The sequence below is a fragment of the Psittacula echo genome, assembly GCF_963264785.1.
Source record: "Psittacula echo genome assembly, chromosome: 5".
In the NCBI taxonomy this organism is placed as follows: Eukaryota; Metazoa; Chordata; class Aves; order Psittaciformes; family Psittacidae; genus Psittacula; species Psittacula echo.
Genome location: NC_137739.1, coordinates 78,168,882 through 78,183,393, shown reverse-complemented (window position 1 = coordinate 78,183,393; position 14,512 = coordinate 78,168,882). Strand labels below are relative to the sequence as shown.

General features: G+C 43.5%; 1 protein-coding gene across 2 annotated transcripts; it reads right to left on the bottom strand.

Moving 5' to 3' along the window:
• Window positions 1-346: 346 nt before the first annotated feature.
• PSMC6 (proteasome 26S subunit, ATPase 6) lies at window positions 347-13,540 on the bottom strand. 2 transcript variants are annotated; one of them, XM_080617140.1, is made up of 14 exons: window positions 13,405-13,540; window positions 12,610-12,689; window positions 12,223-12,262; window positions 11,733-11,785; window positions 8,026-8,093; window positions 7,547-7,661; window positions 6,540-6,627; window positions 6,297-6,358; window positions 6,084-6,207; window positions 5,248-5,309; window positions 4,077-4,197; window positions 3,906-3,986; window positions 1,937-2,008; window positions 347-1,553 (listed from the first exon to the last, which is right to left on the bottom strand). In XM_080617140.1, the coding sequence occupies exons 1-14, from the start codon at window positions 13,529-13,531 to the stop codon at window positions 1,546-1,548; spliced, it is 1,101 nt and encodes a 366-aa protein (XP_080473266.1). In that variant the 5' UTR covers window positions 13,532-13,540; the 3' UTR covers window positions 347-1,545. The 2 variants fall into 2 exon arrangements, with proteins under 2 accessions (XP_080473266.1, XP_080473265.1); XM_080617139.1 differs by having other exon boundaries at window positions 347-829.
• Window positions 13,541-14,512: the final 972 nt, after the last annotated feature.

Sequence of the window (14,512 nt, the reverse complement as noted above, 5' to 3'; positions counted from 1 at the left end):
CAAAAATTGATGTATCAAACTGCTATCAGTTTCCACACTCCCACTTAGATGCTTTTGTCAATAACTAGCATTCAGGACAGCAGTTATCCCGACCTGAGGGAAGACAGCAAACATATTAGAGGACTTATTTACTTCTTGCAATAATTAAATGCTCAGCCAGATCCTCTTCCCAGACAACAAGTGGAGTAACCAGCACTTGACCCTCCTCTGTCCAAGGGAAATGTACTTCTCACATAGAGGCAAAGGCACAGGACTCCAGTGGAACACCTATGCCAGAGAAAAGCTGCTCTTCAAATTGTGACAAGACATAATTCAACTCAAGAGTTACAGAGAACACACATGAGGATAAGCAGATTTAAACAAGTTTTATTCATAAACTGTTTGGGAAAAGGAAATTTACCAATATAAAAAAAGTCAAGAAATGAATTGACTTTCTTCAGTCTGCTAGCCCATTCAGGCACATTTATAAATTCCTACTATAATTGCTGAGAGAACACATCTCCACACATTTTACCTAACCTGGGCTGTAATTAATATTGTATTTCAGAACTGTACAGAAAACACTTCCGTAGCCAACCTGCAACTAGTGTTACCAAATTACTAGCTACATGTTACACAAACACAATAATAAAGAAGTACAATATTTCTCTTTTTATACATTATGTGTGTATGTATGACACGTGCAGTCAGTCACAAATTATATGGTTAATTTAAACAGGCTTGTAATCAAGCTTGGACTCCAACTTCTTAGAATCAGCCACTTTTCTAACAGCTTTCATGAAGTCTTCCTGAACTACAAAGTCATGATCAGCACGGATTGCAAACATACCTGGGAAGAGTAATTTAACAGCAAGAGTAAGTTGGTGGTCCTTGCAGCAACAGTACGAAGACAGTACATAGAGATTCACTCAAAGTGAAAATGCATCCAAGTTAAACTGTCTTGCATGTAGACTTTCACACACATCTTTAGCGTTGGGAAGAGGAGTAGCCTTCAATGAGGTCACCTTTCTGAACTAGGTGATCACCAAGAAGAAATGTGTAACTTGTTTTAAACTATGAGTATTTACTGTGCTACTTGCCCTTCCCATGTAGGCAAACCCTACATGTACAGTGAGTTTGTAATGTGGAAAAAGCATTAAATAGTATTAATTCTCTAGGCACCCAGGTACTAAGAGACATGGATTCTCTGCAAAAAGGATGAATATGGGTACCATCACTGGAATGTATCTAGCTTTTATGAAAGTGTGGCGTATGTCATGATACTCAGCCAACAAGTGGTTAGAGGCCAGCTCCAGCTCAGAAATGGTACAGCTGTTTTTTCCTCCCATCATGCTGAAACAGACCTACAGAGATCTTTCACACCACACACGTCACAGGATGGTTCCCAAATCCACATAACTCCGTGTGGACCCAGCTTATGTATGGCGAAGGATATTGGCAGGTGGAACATCACGTGAATGCAAGGCTACTGCTCCCATTGAGCACCTATCAGGTGGTCTGTTGCTACACCCAGCCACATTATCTGCAGACCTGGTAAGAGACCTGTCAGGAACCTTAAAGGGAGGATGTAAAAAATCAGGTTCTGTGTAACTGTACAGGTCGTAAGCAAACTTGGGAGAAAAAGGAGAGATTTTGTTCAAGTTGTTTCATCAAAGCTTCAGGGCATATCACCTGCTGCTGCATAACCTTAACAGTCCAGACACGTGAGACATGCTGTGAAATATGCAACTCTTTGGGCATTTTGATACTGTCCAGATGCTAACATTACCACTAAGTAAATGCTATCTGCTCTTAAGAAAGGAACAGAAGAAGTGAGCATCAGCGAACAAACGTCTTGTTCCAGCAGCAGATTTTTGACCTCCACTGAGAGAAGTATCAGAGAAAGATCTTGAATGTTTAGCATTAACTAAGAAGACTTAAAAAATTAAGAAAATACCTGCTTCAGTACAGACATTTCTCAAGTCTGCTCCGTTAAAGCCATCTGAAAGCTTCACAATTGCTTCATAATCTAGTCATAAGACACAAATATCAATTAGAAATAAATTCACATTTCCCATTACAGATGCCAACAATGCATATACTCAGCTAACAAACACTTCACTTTGATTTCAGTGCAAGTAGATAGCTGTCCACTAGACTGATAAATCGAATTAACTGACATCAGCTGTATCACCCCTTTCATTAAAAAGAATTAATTGCTGCCAAAAGCTCATACAACTAAATCCCAAAGTTACTAACTGGTGATTACAAGCATCAACATGAAATGCAAGAAAAGCTACATCAAGGCATGCTGTCATCATTTAAATGATGTAAAAGATCAGAAAAATTATCTCCAAGTGATCATAACTCAGTTCCTTTCCCATTATAACAACTGTGCTTACTAAAAGCATTTAATGTCTTGATATATTAAACCTAGTATTTTATGCACATATATTTACTAAAAAAGTGGCTATGGTTATAGCTTCTAGAATCAACTTTAAAAACACAGTGTCTGCTGAGACTCCAGAAAGTTCCGATTTTTGCAAAACTAGGTATTAAAAATTAAATAATCTCGACTTCCTGCAAAGCTTTTTTTACTCCAAGAATCCAAAGCCCCCTAGAGATCAGAAATTCAACTATTTTAATTCCATGTAACACAATGTCCTATAAACATGTCGTCCCGTAACTGGAAAGTGAAAAAAGCAAGGGGACTAAGCAATACTGAATATCACAAGGTTTGCAAGTTTAAGGCCTTCAGCAGACACCAGTACTGGAAGTAGGAGAATCTCATGCTGGACCTTGGAACAGGTCATTATCTTCAGATTGCAATGCAATTCACACCCCACCTTGCTGGTCAGTTCTGGCTGTCCTCTCAGGAAATCAAAGTGGAGCATCACGGCCCTCCCACATCAGGGTCAGAAACCTAGCTGATACCCATCTGTCATCTCATCCGGCTAAACAGTGTAAAGGAGTTACCCTACCCAGCTTCCCTTCAGTGTCCGAAGAGAAAAAGGATGAAGCACTTTACCTCAGGTTCAGCATTTGCTTTAGAGCTTCTCAGACTGCAGTGGCATGCATACATGTTCAAGCCACCACTGCTAAGAAATGCAATCCTCATCCTTCCTGCCCTCCCCCCAGCTCATTCCCACTCACATACCACCCGCTCTGTTGATCTGCAGCTGTTTTTGCAGCCAGATGGTGAAGGAAATCAGTTCCACTGCTCAGATCACGCTGCATGAATAGCTCATGTCAGCAAAGAGGCAGAGGCAGGTTGCATGCAGTTGGTGGGCCTTACTGCAATAAATCGCTGCCAGCGTCATTTTAAAGGCAAACAGTTTTATTGAGGAAAGCTCTGAAGTGTCACTGTGACACTACAGCTTTGGTCAGCACAGAGTAACACAGTAATTATATAATATAAACCTTTCTATCTGACACACACTTCGTACATTCTGGAGAGCAGTCTACACCACTAACCAAAGACAAGCTTTGTTTCAGACAACAAAGTTTTCATTATGCTGTCTCCAAACTCCAAAGTTTTTCCACGACTTTTAAAGGTTCTTTATTGTGTTCAGACTTCTGCAGTAACAATTTTTCTTTCTGGGGGGGTGGGGGGATGTTAATAATCAAAATGCTGTTTACTTGCTTTAAGCTTTTCCTTTAGAGACAGGAAACTACCTGCTGAGAATAATGTTGATTTTCCAGTTTACAATCATGCTTCAAGGGTTTATATTCAGTTTTCCTTCGCAAAGGAAGCCTTACCAACTGTTCAACCAGGACGTAATAAAACAAAAGTAGAATTCTGAGAGAAGGGAAGGTGTGTGGCCAGTGTAAGGACACGAATTAGAAGGGCAGAGTCCCTATCACAACAACTCTTCACAGTTTTACAAACACAAGTAGAAAGGATATCCAGGTAGCTTCCTACTTACCTATTTCACCATGTTTAGTGATAGGACCTGCATGAATCTTCAAAATATCTAATCTGGCTTGTTCATTTGGTAGGTCAATATCTAGAGAGAATTACAGCTTTAATAAAAGCAGAAACCCACAATTAATACTGGTAATATCCTCCTTACAACCACTGTGAAGTAGTAACTCACGGATTTTTCTATCCAGTCTTCCAGGCCGCAGAAGCGCAGGATCCAGCGTGTCTGGTCTGTTAGTAGCCATGATCATTTTAACTCTGTGCAGAGTATCAAATCCATCCATCTGATTCAATAACTAATAGAAAGCAGAAGTTTGTTTTTAAACAATCCAAAAGTTTCCTACTGTGATCTATTGTACTTACTTTCTGCAAGAGTATTTTCACCAACATATAGAAGTGGTAAAGATAAATCAGAAAAAAAAAAAAATCCTACAAGCTGCCTAATGAAAGGCAGCATGCTTCCTGCATATTCTATAAGCAATAAAGAGAAGCTTAAGAGAGACACTGAAAATATTTTGCCCAGGGAAAAAAATACCTAGCAAGGCAGAGCTCAAAGTGAAAGACTTGGCTGAAACAATAACGCAGTGAAAACAGCGCAAGTGCTGAAGGAGCCAGTGCCTGGCTGGCACATTTTGATTGTGTCTGCATGTCCAGGACATTCAAATGAGACTTGAGAGAGCCACCTCTAGAATACTAATACACACATACATTAAGATTTCATTGTGAAGATTCAAAGCACTTGTTCTTTGATTGCAGTGATTTAATTCTTCAAGTAAGGCAGACACATTCTTTTAAACTGGGCAGAACTGTTTGCAAACAGGCCAAAGAAGTTTCCCAGTAGCTTCAGAAATCTTAATTGTCACCAGCAGTTTGAAATTATCTCCACACAACCCAGTTTACCAGAGCAATCCATACAGAAACAAAGAAATGCAACTACTTCTTCTAGTTTGGGAAAAATTAAACTATAACAGTAGTAAAGTTTTATTTATAGTGTCATTGGGACTAGAAGAGACAAGCTCAGCTTTTTCTTCTTAAGAGGGGCCCTCCAAATCTTCAAAGAAAATGTGGTAAGCAGCCACGAAGTCAAGTCACAGTAAAGGAGAAAATATCCTAAATAATTTTAGCATTTTTAAAGATTCTGATTACTCCCCAACTTGAACTCATGGCTGAGTTATCAGGACGTGCAGCTGCCTTTTGTAAAAGCATCATCTAGTTCACTTTTAGCATCAGATTATTAACTCTGAAAAAGTTTTACTGAGAACTGAGGCAGATCATTGTAACAATTCACATTTGTATCATTACTTAACATGGGCTGCACATTATGGAGTCAGGGATTAAACACTCACCTCCATCAGAGTCCTCTGAATTTCTCTATCAGCTGAGGTGCCTTCAGAAAAACGGCGACCACCTGCAGCATCCCAAACTCATAAGTGACAGTGCTTTACTTTTGCCTCCATGTAATACTAAGATGACAATTAAGTATCCCTCTTAAACTGGGGGTAGGAGAGGTGGTACTTAAGAGAGTCAAATGCACACACCATAAAATGCTTTTTCACATAGTCAAAAATATTCAAGCCAGATAAGAGCAGGTATCATAGAATGACAGAATAGTTTGGGTTGGAAGAAACCTTAAAGCTCATCCAGTTCTAGCCCCCCAGCCGCGGGCAGGGACACCTCCCACTAGACCAGGTTGCTCAAAGCCCCATCCAACCTGGCCTTGAACACTGCCAGGGATAGGGAAGCTTTTCAGTTTAAAGCCATTCCCCGTTGTCCTATCCCTACAGGCCCTTGTCAAAAGTCCCTGTCCAGCTGACAGCCCCTTTAGGCACTGGAAGCTTGTCAGCCCCTTTAGGCACTGGAAGCTGCTCCAAGGTCTCCCCAGAGCCTTCTCCAGGCTGAACAAGCCAGCTCTCTCAGCCTGTCTCCAGAACAGATCATCTTTGTGGCCTCATCTGGACTTGCTCTAAACAGGTCCACATCCTTCTTATGCTGGGAATCTTTCTTACATATGGTTCCCAGCTAGCTGCAACAGCTCCAGAAGGAAGCTGAACCACTTGTCCCTTTATGCTTCTTCTGAACTAGCACACTTGAACACTTTCTTTTGAGAGAACAGACTGTGACTTTATAGCTAATTACAGTGTTAAAATCATAATTTAGCCACCCCCCAGGCCATCAGCCTTACCAATAGCATCTATCTCATCCATGAAAATGATACACGGCTGATGATCTCTGGCATAGTTGAACATCTCTCTGATCAGTCGAGCACTTTCACCAATGTACTTGTCCACTATTGAACTCGACACCACCTTTTGAAAGGCAAAAGGCACATGGATGAAGACACTGGAGTGTAAACAAATTTACCATGTGCGTGAGTGCAAAAATACAATCATACTACCTTCAGGAAATTGCAGTCAAGCTGGCTAGCAACAGCTCTGGCCAAAAGTGTTTTCCCTGTACCTGGAGAGACAGGAGATTGAAGGATTTTAAATGTTAAAAAAAACCTTCAACATAAAATAATAAAACAGTAGCAAGGGAGAAAAATTAATAAAAAAAAACCCCAAAACAAAAAGCAAAACAAGCCTATTGCCACAGTTTGAGAGTGACAACTAAGCATTCATTACCCCTTCATGAAACTCACCAGGGGGGCCGTAGAGTAAGCAGCCTTTTGGAGGTATAATTCCCACACGCTGGAATAGTTCTGGGTTTGTAAGAGGCAGCTCTATTACCTGTGAAGAGACAGGTCAACATACTGAGACTCAATGTCTGAGTTTCAGCTCAACAATCCCAGGAAGCTAAGGGTATATTTGCCAGCCTGCTTTCCACATATGTGTATTCGGATTTATCAGTGCATATTTTGTATGAGCAGCAGCTAAGGAAATGTCAGATTGATCTAAGGGAAAGATCCACAATCCTGCCCTCATTGTTCAGACTTCAGCTCAGCAATGGCTTGTCTCTCACAATGCTCTTTGCTACTGTCATAATTCTGCTACCCAGATTGATTCTAATAGGTTTTGTGCAAAATTCAAGCTTGGTTTGCTGGCTGTCAATCCTAACTATGCTCTCCAATGACTTTATGGCATGCTCTTAGCTAGAGCCTCAGTTCCTTCAAATCTCTTCTTTAGAGAATTGTCTTCAATTTAATCTCAATGCAAACTGCTCTAATGGTAGAGATAAGATTTATCAGTTTGCAAACTGGGCCGTGGTGTTTAGAATAATCTTTCTCTGCTATCATGAGGTGTGTGCCCAGCACACAAGCAATCTCTGTTACAGTCAGCTAGATCACAGTGGGACAAGCTCATCTTCAAACACCCCCATTCTTGGGCAGGCCCACACAGCCTGCAGCACTGATGCTCAAACTAAAGATTACTTTAGTACAACACACCAGTGCTCTGCCATCATACTGCTGTTTGCCACAAAGCCAGTGACAGAGCTGGAACACACTGAAACAATCCTTTAGAAGTTAGCTTCTAGTATAGGAAAATGTGGTCTAAGTTAATGAGACATGGAAAGCGCCCATCTGATAGGACCTTTTAACAACCTGTCTCATGATATTTGGGACAAACATCAGTATAACATTTTTGTGCTGAAAAACTTCCCTCAGAACATGTACCACTATTTGATAACTATTTCTGAGATACTGGATACCTCTCGCAGTTCTCTGATTTGTTCTGACAAGCCTCCAATCTCAGAATATGAAACATCCCCTGGATCTTCATGCGACATATTATAAACCAAAGGATCTACTTCCCTTGGCAAATATCTAGGGAAAAGAGTAAAAAGCAGACATTTGTCACTGTGCCCACACACTTACAAAGTTATTGCAATAAATTATAAAAAAGCTATGAAAATTATTTCTTTTCCTTCCCCCTTGATAAGACAAGTATATTTGATGATACAAAAGAAAAAAAAAACCCACAAAAAAAAAACCCACAAAAAAACCCAAAAACCAAAACAAAACAAAACAAAACAAAAAAAAACAAAACACAAAAAAACAAGCAAAGCACTCCAGATCTAGCTACAAATACTACAAAACTGATCATTCAAACCTTTGCATAACCTACATGGATCACTATTTTCCCTGTTTATATAATGAGCAGAAGAGCAGCTGTAGAGCAGAAACCTACCTCATGATAGTTAGAGTGGTCATATCCAGAGCAACTCTCGTCCCCGGCTTCAGCTTACTTTTGTCAAGCTAGTCACAGAAAAAGTATTTCTATTAGAACCATACTCCAGAATAACATCTGGTTTTAGCCATGTTTACTGCAGCTTACACCCTTCACTCAACCACACGCAAGAGGAAAACAAAGCTGCCAAACTACATGCCAAGCAGCTCATTTAGTAAACACCGTGTTCCCACCACCACCATTTCCAGGAATGTTTAAACTGGGAAAAAGCTGGCTCATGGTGTCATGGGGACATGATCTCTCAGAGAAGCAATCCAGGCACCAGCCTAGACCAACAAACCTGTTTGTTGTCACAACTGAACACCTGCAAAGCCACACCACAGGAATAACTTTTGTTTGCACTGAAACAGATCTTTAGCAGCAAGTCATTAACCATTCCACCACTTTTGAAAATAAATACTATTTGCTATACTGTAATAGGATGGTTTGCTTTGTGTTTTTACTGCTGTCAATCTGACTGGATTAGTGAGAGACTGAATCCTCCTTTCTGCTCAACATCAGGCAGAACCAGCTGTCTCAGAACAAGAATCCTCCTTTGAGAGCACAGGGGACAGTCTGCCTGCTCAAGTCCCAGCCTGCCACCCTTCTCCCCAATGGCTTTCCAATTTCCGGCCTGACAGAAAGGGCGAGTAGATGTTCCTAACCTATATTCTCCAAGCCCTCCATCATTTCACATAATTCAGTTATAACCCATCTTTAAAGCTGGATGTTCCAGGTGTTCTTCTTTTGCTCTCATTTACTTCAGCTGCCCTACTCACTCATCTGCCCTGGCAGTTTTTGTCTGCTTACTCCATTTTGATGAGATTTTTAAACACAATAGCAGTCCTATTCCAGTACACCCTGATACATGCAGATGGAGTTAAAACAACTAACTCACATTTCTCACCTTATTTTTAAGAAACTTCGTCTAGGAGAGCAGTGTCATCTCTCATACAACACAACCTTGAACAATGATCAGAGACTACTTCCACGTCCACATTTGAAGAACACAAACACTATTTATTCCAAGTTTTACTGACATGGCATCGGAACGACGACGATTTTGACAACTGTTTGCAAGCACAGCCTGAAGCTTCCCATCACCCCCCACTGGGGGGATTTACGAGGTCCCTTGCCCACGCAGGTTCTTTTAAGTCTCTAGTGGTGTTCAGAATCATGCTGTCACTCCTCCTATACTGCAGTCACTAGTAAGGCCTCTTGCTAGCTTCTACCAGATTCAACACTGCCCAATAGATTTAAATTATTCCACAGTGAGAAGAAAACAAAGAGAAGCTAGAAGCTACTTGACCTTGAATTCTTTAGGAAAAGCACTTCAGATACAAAGCAATTTTGTTTCAATTTAAGCAGTGTCGCTCTTCTTCCTCAGCAATGCAGCACACTCACAGTGACTTTCATCAAACTAGTCCTTCAAGTGGTTTGTGAACACTCCCCAGGCATTCATATGTCTTGGTATTTTGACACTTTGAAACCAATCACGGATATGGCTTTTTAGCCTCTGGTATCAAATCAAGGATCTTTCAAGATCAGAAAATGTTTTTACTGAAGAATAAATTTGAAAGTATGTGTTGCAATGCCAGGCTAATCCAAGCACAACCTATTCCTTTGCATTTATCTGTTTCAACACACAAAGTCAAGACTACCTCACATGCCCGGAAGTGGAATTAAGGATACTTATGCTCCAGAAAAATAGTTTGTTCATTCCAGTGAAAGAAAATATTGAGTTTGCACCATAATGCCTTGAAAGGGATGAAGCTTAAAATTACTCATTTGAAGAGCATTTCAATACTAGCAGTTCTTGCAGATGACACAAGCAAAAACACAAACAAGTACTATGGCAGTATGCTCAAGGGAAGTCAAGAGTTCCTTTATACATACACTACCTGAACTAACACACCTACTGGCACCCATATTTCTCCAATTGTTTGTCTCTGGAATGAGAAAAGGTCCACCCTTACTGAAAAATATATAATCCATCAGCAGAGTCGACATCATAGGAGAACACTATGCACTAAAACTTACTGCATGAGTTTTGCTCGCTGTTTACTGCCAAGCACTGTTAACTGTGGGCCTGCATTGGGAATTCCCCAGCAGTCCTGCTTTTCAAACTGCACAGCCAGTTCCCTGCTCTGCCTCTCAGCTCCTACAGCCATCCCAACACCATGATGGATGAATCATCTAAACAGCACTGGTGAACTTTTGTATGCTAGAATTATAGACTGGTTTGGGTTGGAAGGGACCTTCAAGTCCATCCAGTTCCAACCCCCTGCCACGGGCAGGAACACCTTCCACGAGACCAGGTTGCTCAAAGCCCCGTCCAGCCTGACCTTGAACCCTGCCAGGGATGGGTCAGCTATGTTGGAGCTCTATCACACTGATCTTCAATTTAACTTCCACATACAAACCTTAAGCTAATCCAGATATTCTGGGTACTGAAAAACATTTGCATGTTTGTCTTGCAAACACATTTTATTCCTTTACATAGAATCACTAAGAGTTAAAATTCTGCACTGAACATCAGTTTCTCTGCAGAAAAAAAAGCCACCTCTAATACACCACTACTACATGTCTGCTCCTCTCACAGAAGGAATTCTGGTTTTCACAACTTCATAAATACAGGAGAACACGCTACAATCACAATGTGTTAAAAGTTCACCTTTCCCCACCATAAAGGAATCTGCTTAAGTCACAGCTGTTAGAAGATCTTACATTGTTTGTGCATTAGAATTATTAAGTTAAATGTTGCTGCCTTCTGCCTTTTTGGGATACATGATCCTTCCCCCTGGGGTCACTGCTCTCTGTTCAGAGATACCTTATGGTCTCACATTTCATACATTCTCTTCTTTGCTTCCATTTCTCAAAGTCAGGGATGGGTGTAATAAAATCTAACTAGAGATTTGCCTTTGCTCCCCCAATGGCTCTGGAGTTGTAGAACACTTCCACTGCATATTCTGGGTCCTACATACTAGGGATTTAATTACTCTAAAGGGGTTACATTCAGCACTCAGTTAACCAACAAGTATTTGAACCACACCTGCAATAGAATGCTTTACTCTTTGTATGAAAATAAAAAGCAAAGAGCACCTCTAAATGGTTGTTGCCAACTACAGCAGATGGATTATGCTGTACACAAGATTAGGTATTGAAGTGTCTGGCTTCTACAGAATTTGATATAGGCAAGAAAGATGGTGTCCTGTGGACTGCGACTGCCAAGGCTTTTTTTAAGATCATCAGCGACAAATAAAAGTCCCTTGCAGTGTTCAAAGCAGGGACCTTGCCTACCATAATTATTTGCTGGAGTGTAAAACCATCAGGAAAAAAAAAAAAAGTTTAAAATCTGAAGCTCAGCACTGTGACAGCAGAAGTCACATCCTGTACTCACAGCACAGCAATGGAGACCATACATAGCTGATTAATTTTTGTAGCAATGATTAATTTCAGGGAATTCAAGATTAGGCAGAAACAGCTTCAACTCCATGAAAAGAACACAGCACATGCAAGGTTCCAGGAATGTTGCGGACCTCTTTGTGTTGGAAGTTACTACTACCAGCTACAAAGGGAGAGGGCAAGCAGATGCCAGACACTTAATCCTACTAAGCACCCAGTTAATGAAAAGCAAACTTTCATGAATATTCACACAGATCAGGTACCTGACGACGACAGCCAACCACGTATCTTGGTCCATTTGTGGCCTTCACAATAACTGGAGAGAAAACAGCAAAGAAAAAAAAAAGATCACATTTACTTCATTCATTGCTGTTATGCTGCTTTTCTGCCAATATCCAGAACACCACAGAATCTCAATCTAGTCTCTATCCAGCCTGTGCTTGGGATTGCCCCAACCCAGGTATATGACCATGCATTTGGCCTTGCTCAACTTCACAAGGTTGGCACTGTCCCACCTCTCCAGCATGCCCAGGTCCCTCTGGATGGCATCCCTTCCCTCCAGCGTGTCAACCACACCACACAGCTTGGTGTCATCAGCAAACTTGCTGAGGGCATGCTCAATCCCACTGTCCATGTTGCGGACAAAGATTTTTATACTCTTTAATTCTTTACTCTTACAAATCTTTAGCCAGATTTTAACTACAAAAGCTGGTTCTCAAGATCTCAAAAAACGTAACAGTCCAATGTACTTACATTTCTCTTCTGTTAGCTGTTTAAGAACCTCACCAACGATCTGCAAAATAATAAATGCAGTATTAACTTATAGACAAACTACCATCCAAACCCACCTCTAACATTTGTTTCAGGGCACTGAAGATGACTGCCAACTTTGAAATCCCCTCTGCTTCATTCTGCTCATCAATACTTTTAACACCTCTCCGTTAAGCAGGACACATGCAGGAAACCTCCCTAACCCACACACTCAGCACATGTGTTCTTGACAGCAAGACCCCCCCGATTCTCTCAGCAAGGTTGTTCCCACTTTTTCTTGATGCCATAAACAGACCAAAACGCTACATCCAGGCAGGTTCACCGCCAACCACTACTACAGGATGCCATGACCTCTTTTTTCTTACTTACCTGCCCAACACTCTGCAAGGCCTTGAGATCATTTTCTGATTTTTCATATTGCTTGGTGAGCTCCTTCAGCTGCTCCCTTACTAGAAGAGGACAGAAACACAAGGATTCAATCTTGTTCAATCCAACAGGAACTTGGGACCAGGCCCTTTTCCAGAGCCAGAGCTTTGGGAGAACCCCACACTCCACAAGTCACCCTCCTGCAAGCAGAGCAGAGCTCCTGCTCATCAACACCGAGAACCACACACCCTCGACAGGGTGCTGATGAGCACAAACACTGCAGAAGGCATCTACAAGCCCAACCCCCAATTAAAAAAGCTCAGATCCAAAGGCACCAGCTCCTCTGTACAGCACTAGTACTTATACTGTCTGACCGATGCAGCACACAGCATTTCGAAAAGGAAAATAAAAAGCCAACAGAACAACCTCAAGGCGGGGGGGGGAAGGGCTGAGGAAACCGCCTTTCCTCGCTCGGCTCGGCCAGGCCCGACCCTCCCACTCGCCCCGAAGCAAGTGAGTCCCCGGGGCCCAGGCAGTCCCACGGGGCTCTCCAAAGGGAGAGGAAAACAGCACGGCGTTGGCAAGGGGAGCCGCGCCGCAAGGCCCCGCGCCGCCACCAGCAGCGCCAGGGCCCACCCCTCCGCTCCCTTCCACCGGCGTTGCCCCATGGGGCCCAGCCAGGCCCATGACGAAGCGCGGGCAGCAGCACGGCGGCCCCCAGGCTCCCTCAGGTCTCCCTGGGCGCGGAGCGGCGGCGATAGCAGTGTGGGCAGCGCCGTGGTGGCGGCGCTCACTCACACTCCTTGAGGCGGCCGTCAATCTCCTTGTGCTCCAGCAGCTTCTTGCGGTAGTCCTGCAGCGCCTTGTCTCTCGGGTCCGCCATGATGAGCAGCCGCCGCTCATAGGGAATGCCGGGAAGGGCCATGGCCGCGCGACCGCCCCGCCCCGCCCCCCGCGCGCGACCGACCCACCGCCCTGCCGCGCGCTGCAGCACCCCCTGCCGCCGCGGAGGGGGCGCGCGCCTGACCGAGCGCATGCGTGGTGTGGGAGGCGCGGGGGTCTAGGACGGCCGCGCGCGGGGTGCGTGCCGGTATTTGTACGTGTGCGTTAACGCGAGGTGCAGGTGTGCGCGCGCGGGATGAGGTGCGGCGAGGGCTGCGTTCTGCGCTGTGCTGAAGCACCACATGCACCGCTACAGGATGGCAGGGGCGGCTGGAAAAGGGCCTGGGCACGCTCATTGACAGAGCTGAACATGAGCAGCTTGTGCCCGGGCAGCCAAGGCCAGCGGGTTCCTGGCCTGTATCAGCACCAGTGTGGCAGCAGGGCCAGGGCAGTGATCTTTCCCTTGTGCTGGGCGCTGGTGAGGCTGCACCTTGAGTGCTGTCTTCAGTTCTGGGCCCCTCGCTACAAGAGAGACATTGAGGGGCTGGTGAAGGGCCTGGAGCACAAGTGGGATGAGGAATGGCTGAGGGAACTGAGGGGTTTAGTCTGGAGAAGAGAAAGCTCAGGGAGAACCGTATTGCTCTCTACAACTGCCCTAAAGGAGGCTGTAGTGAGGTGTGGGTCAGTCTCTTCTCCCAGGGAACAGGCAATAGGACAAGAGAAAATGGCTTCAAGCTGCACCAGGGGAGGTTTAGCTTGGATATTAGGAAAAATGTCTTCACCAAGAGGTTTCTTGAGTGTTGGAACAGGTTACCCAGTGCAGTGGTGGAATCAGTGTCCCTGGAAGTGTTCATAAACTGTGTAGATGAGGCCTTCAGTGACATGGGTTAGTGGTGGCCTTGGCAATCCTAGGGTAATGGATGGACTTAATTATCTTAAAGGTCTTTTCCAACCTAGTTGATTCCGTGGTTCCATGTATGTACACACCTGCACACCACAGTGTCTGGCACAAGCAGCAGCTGGG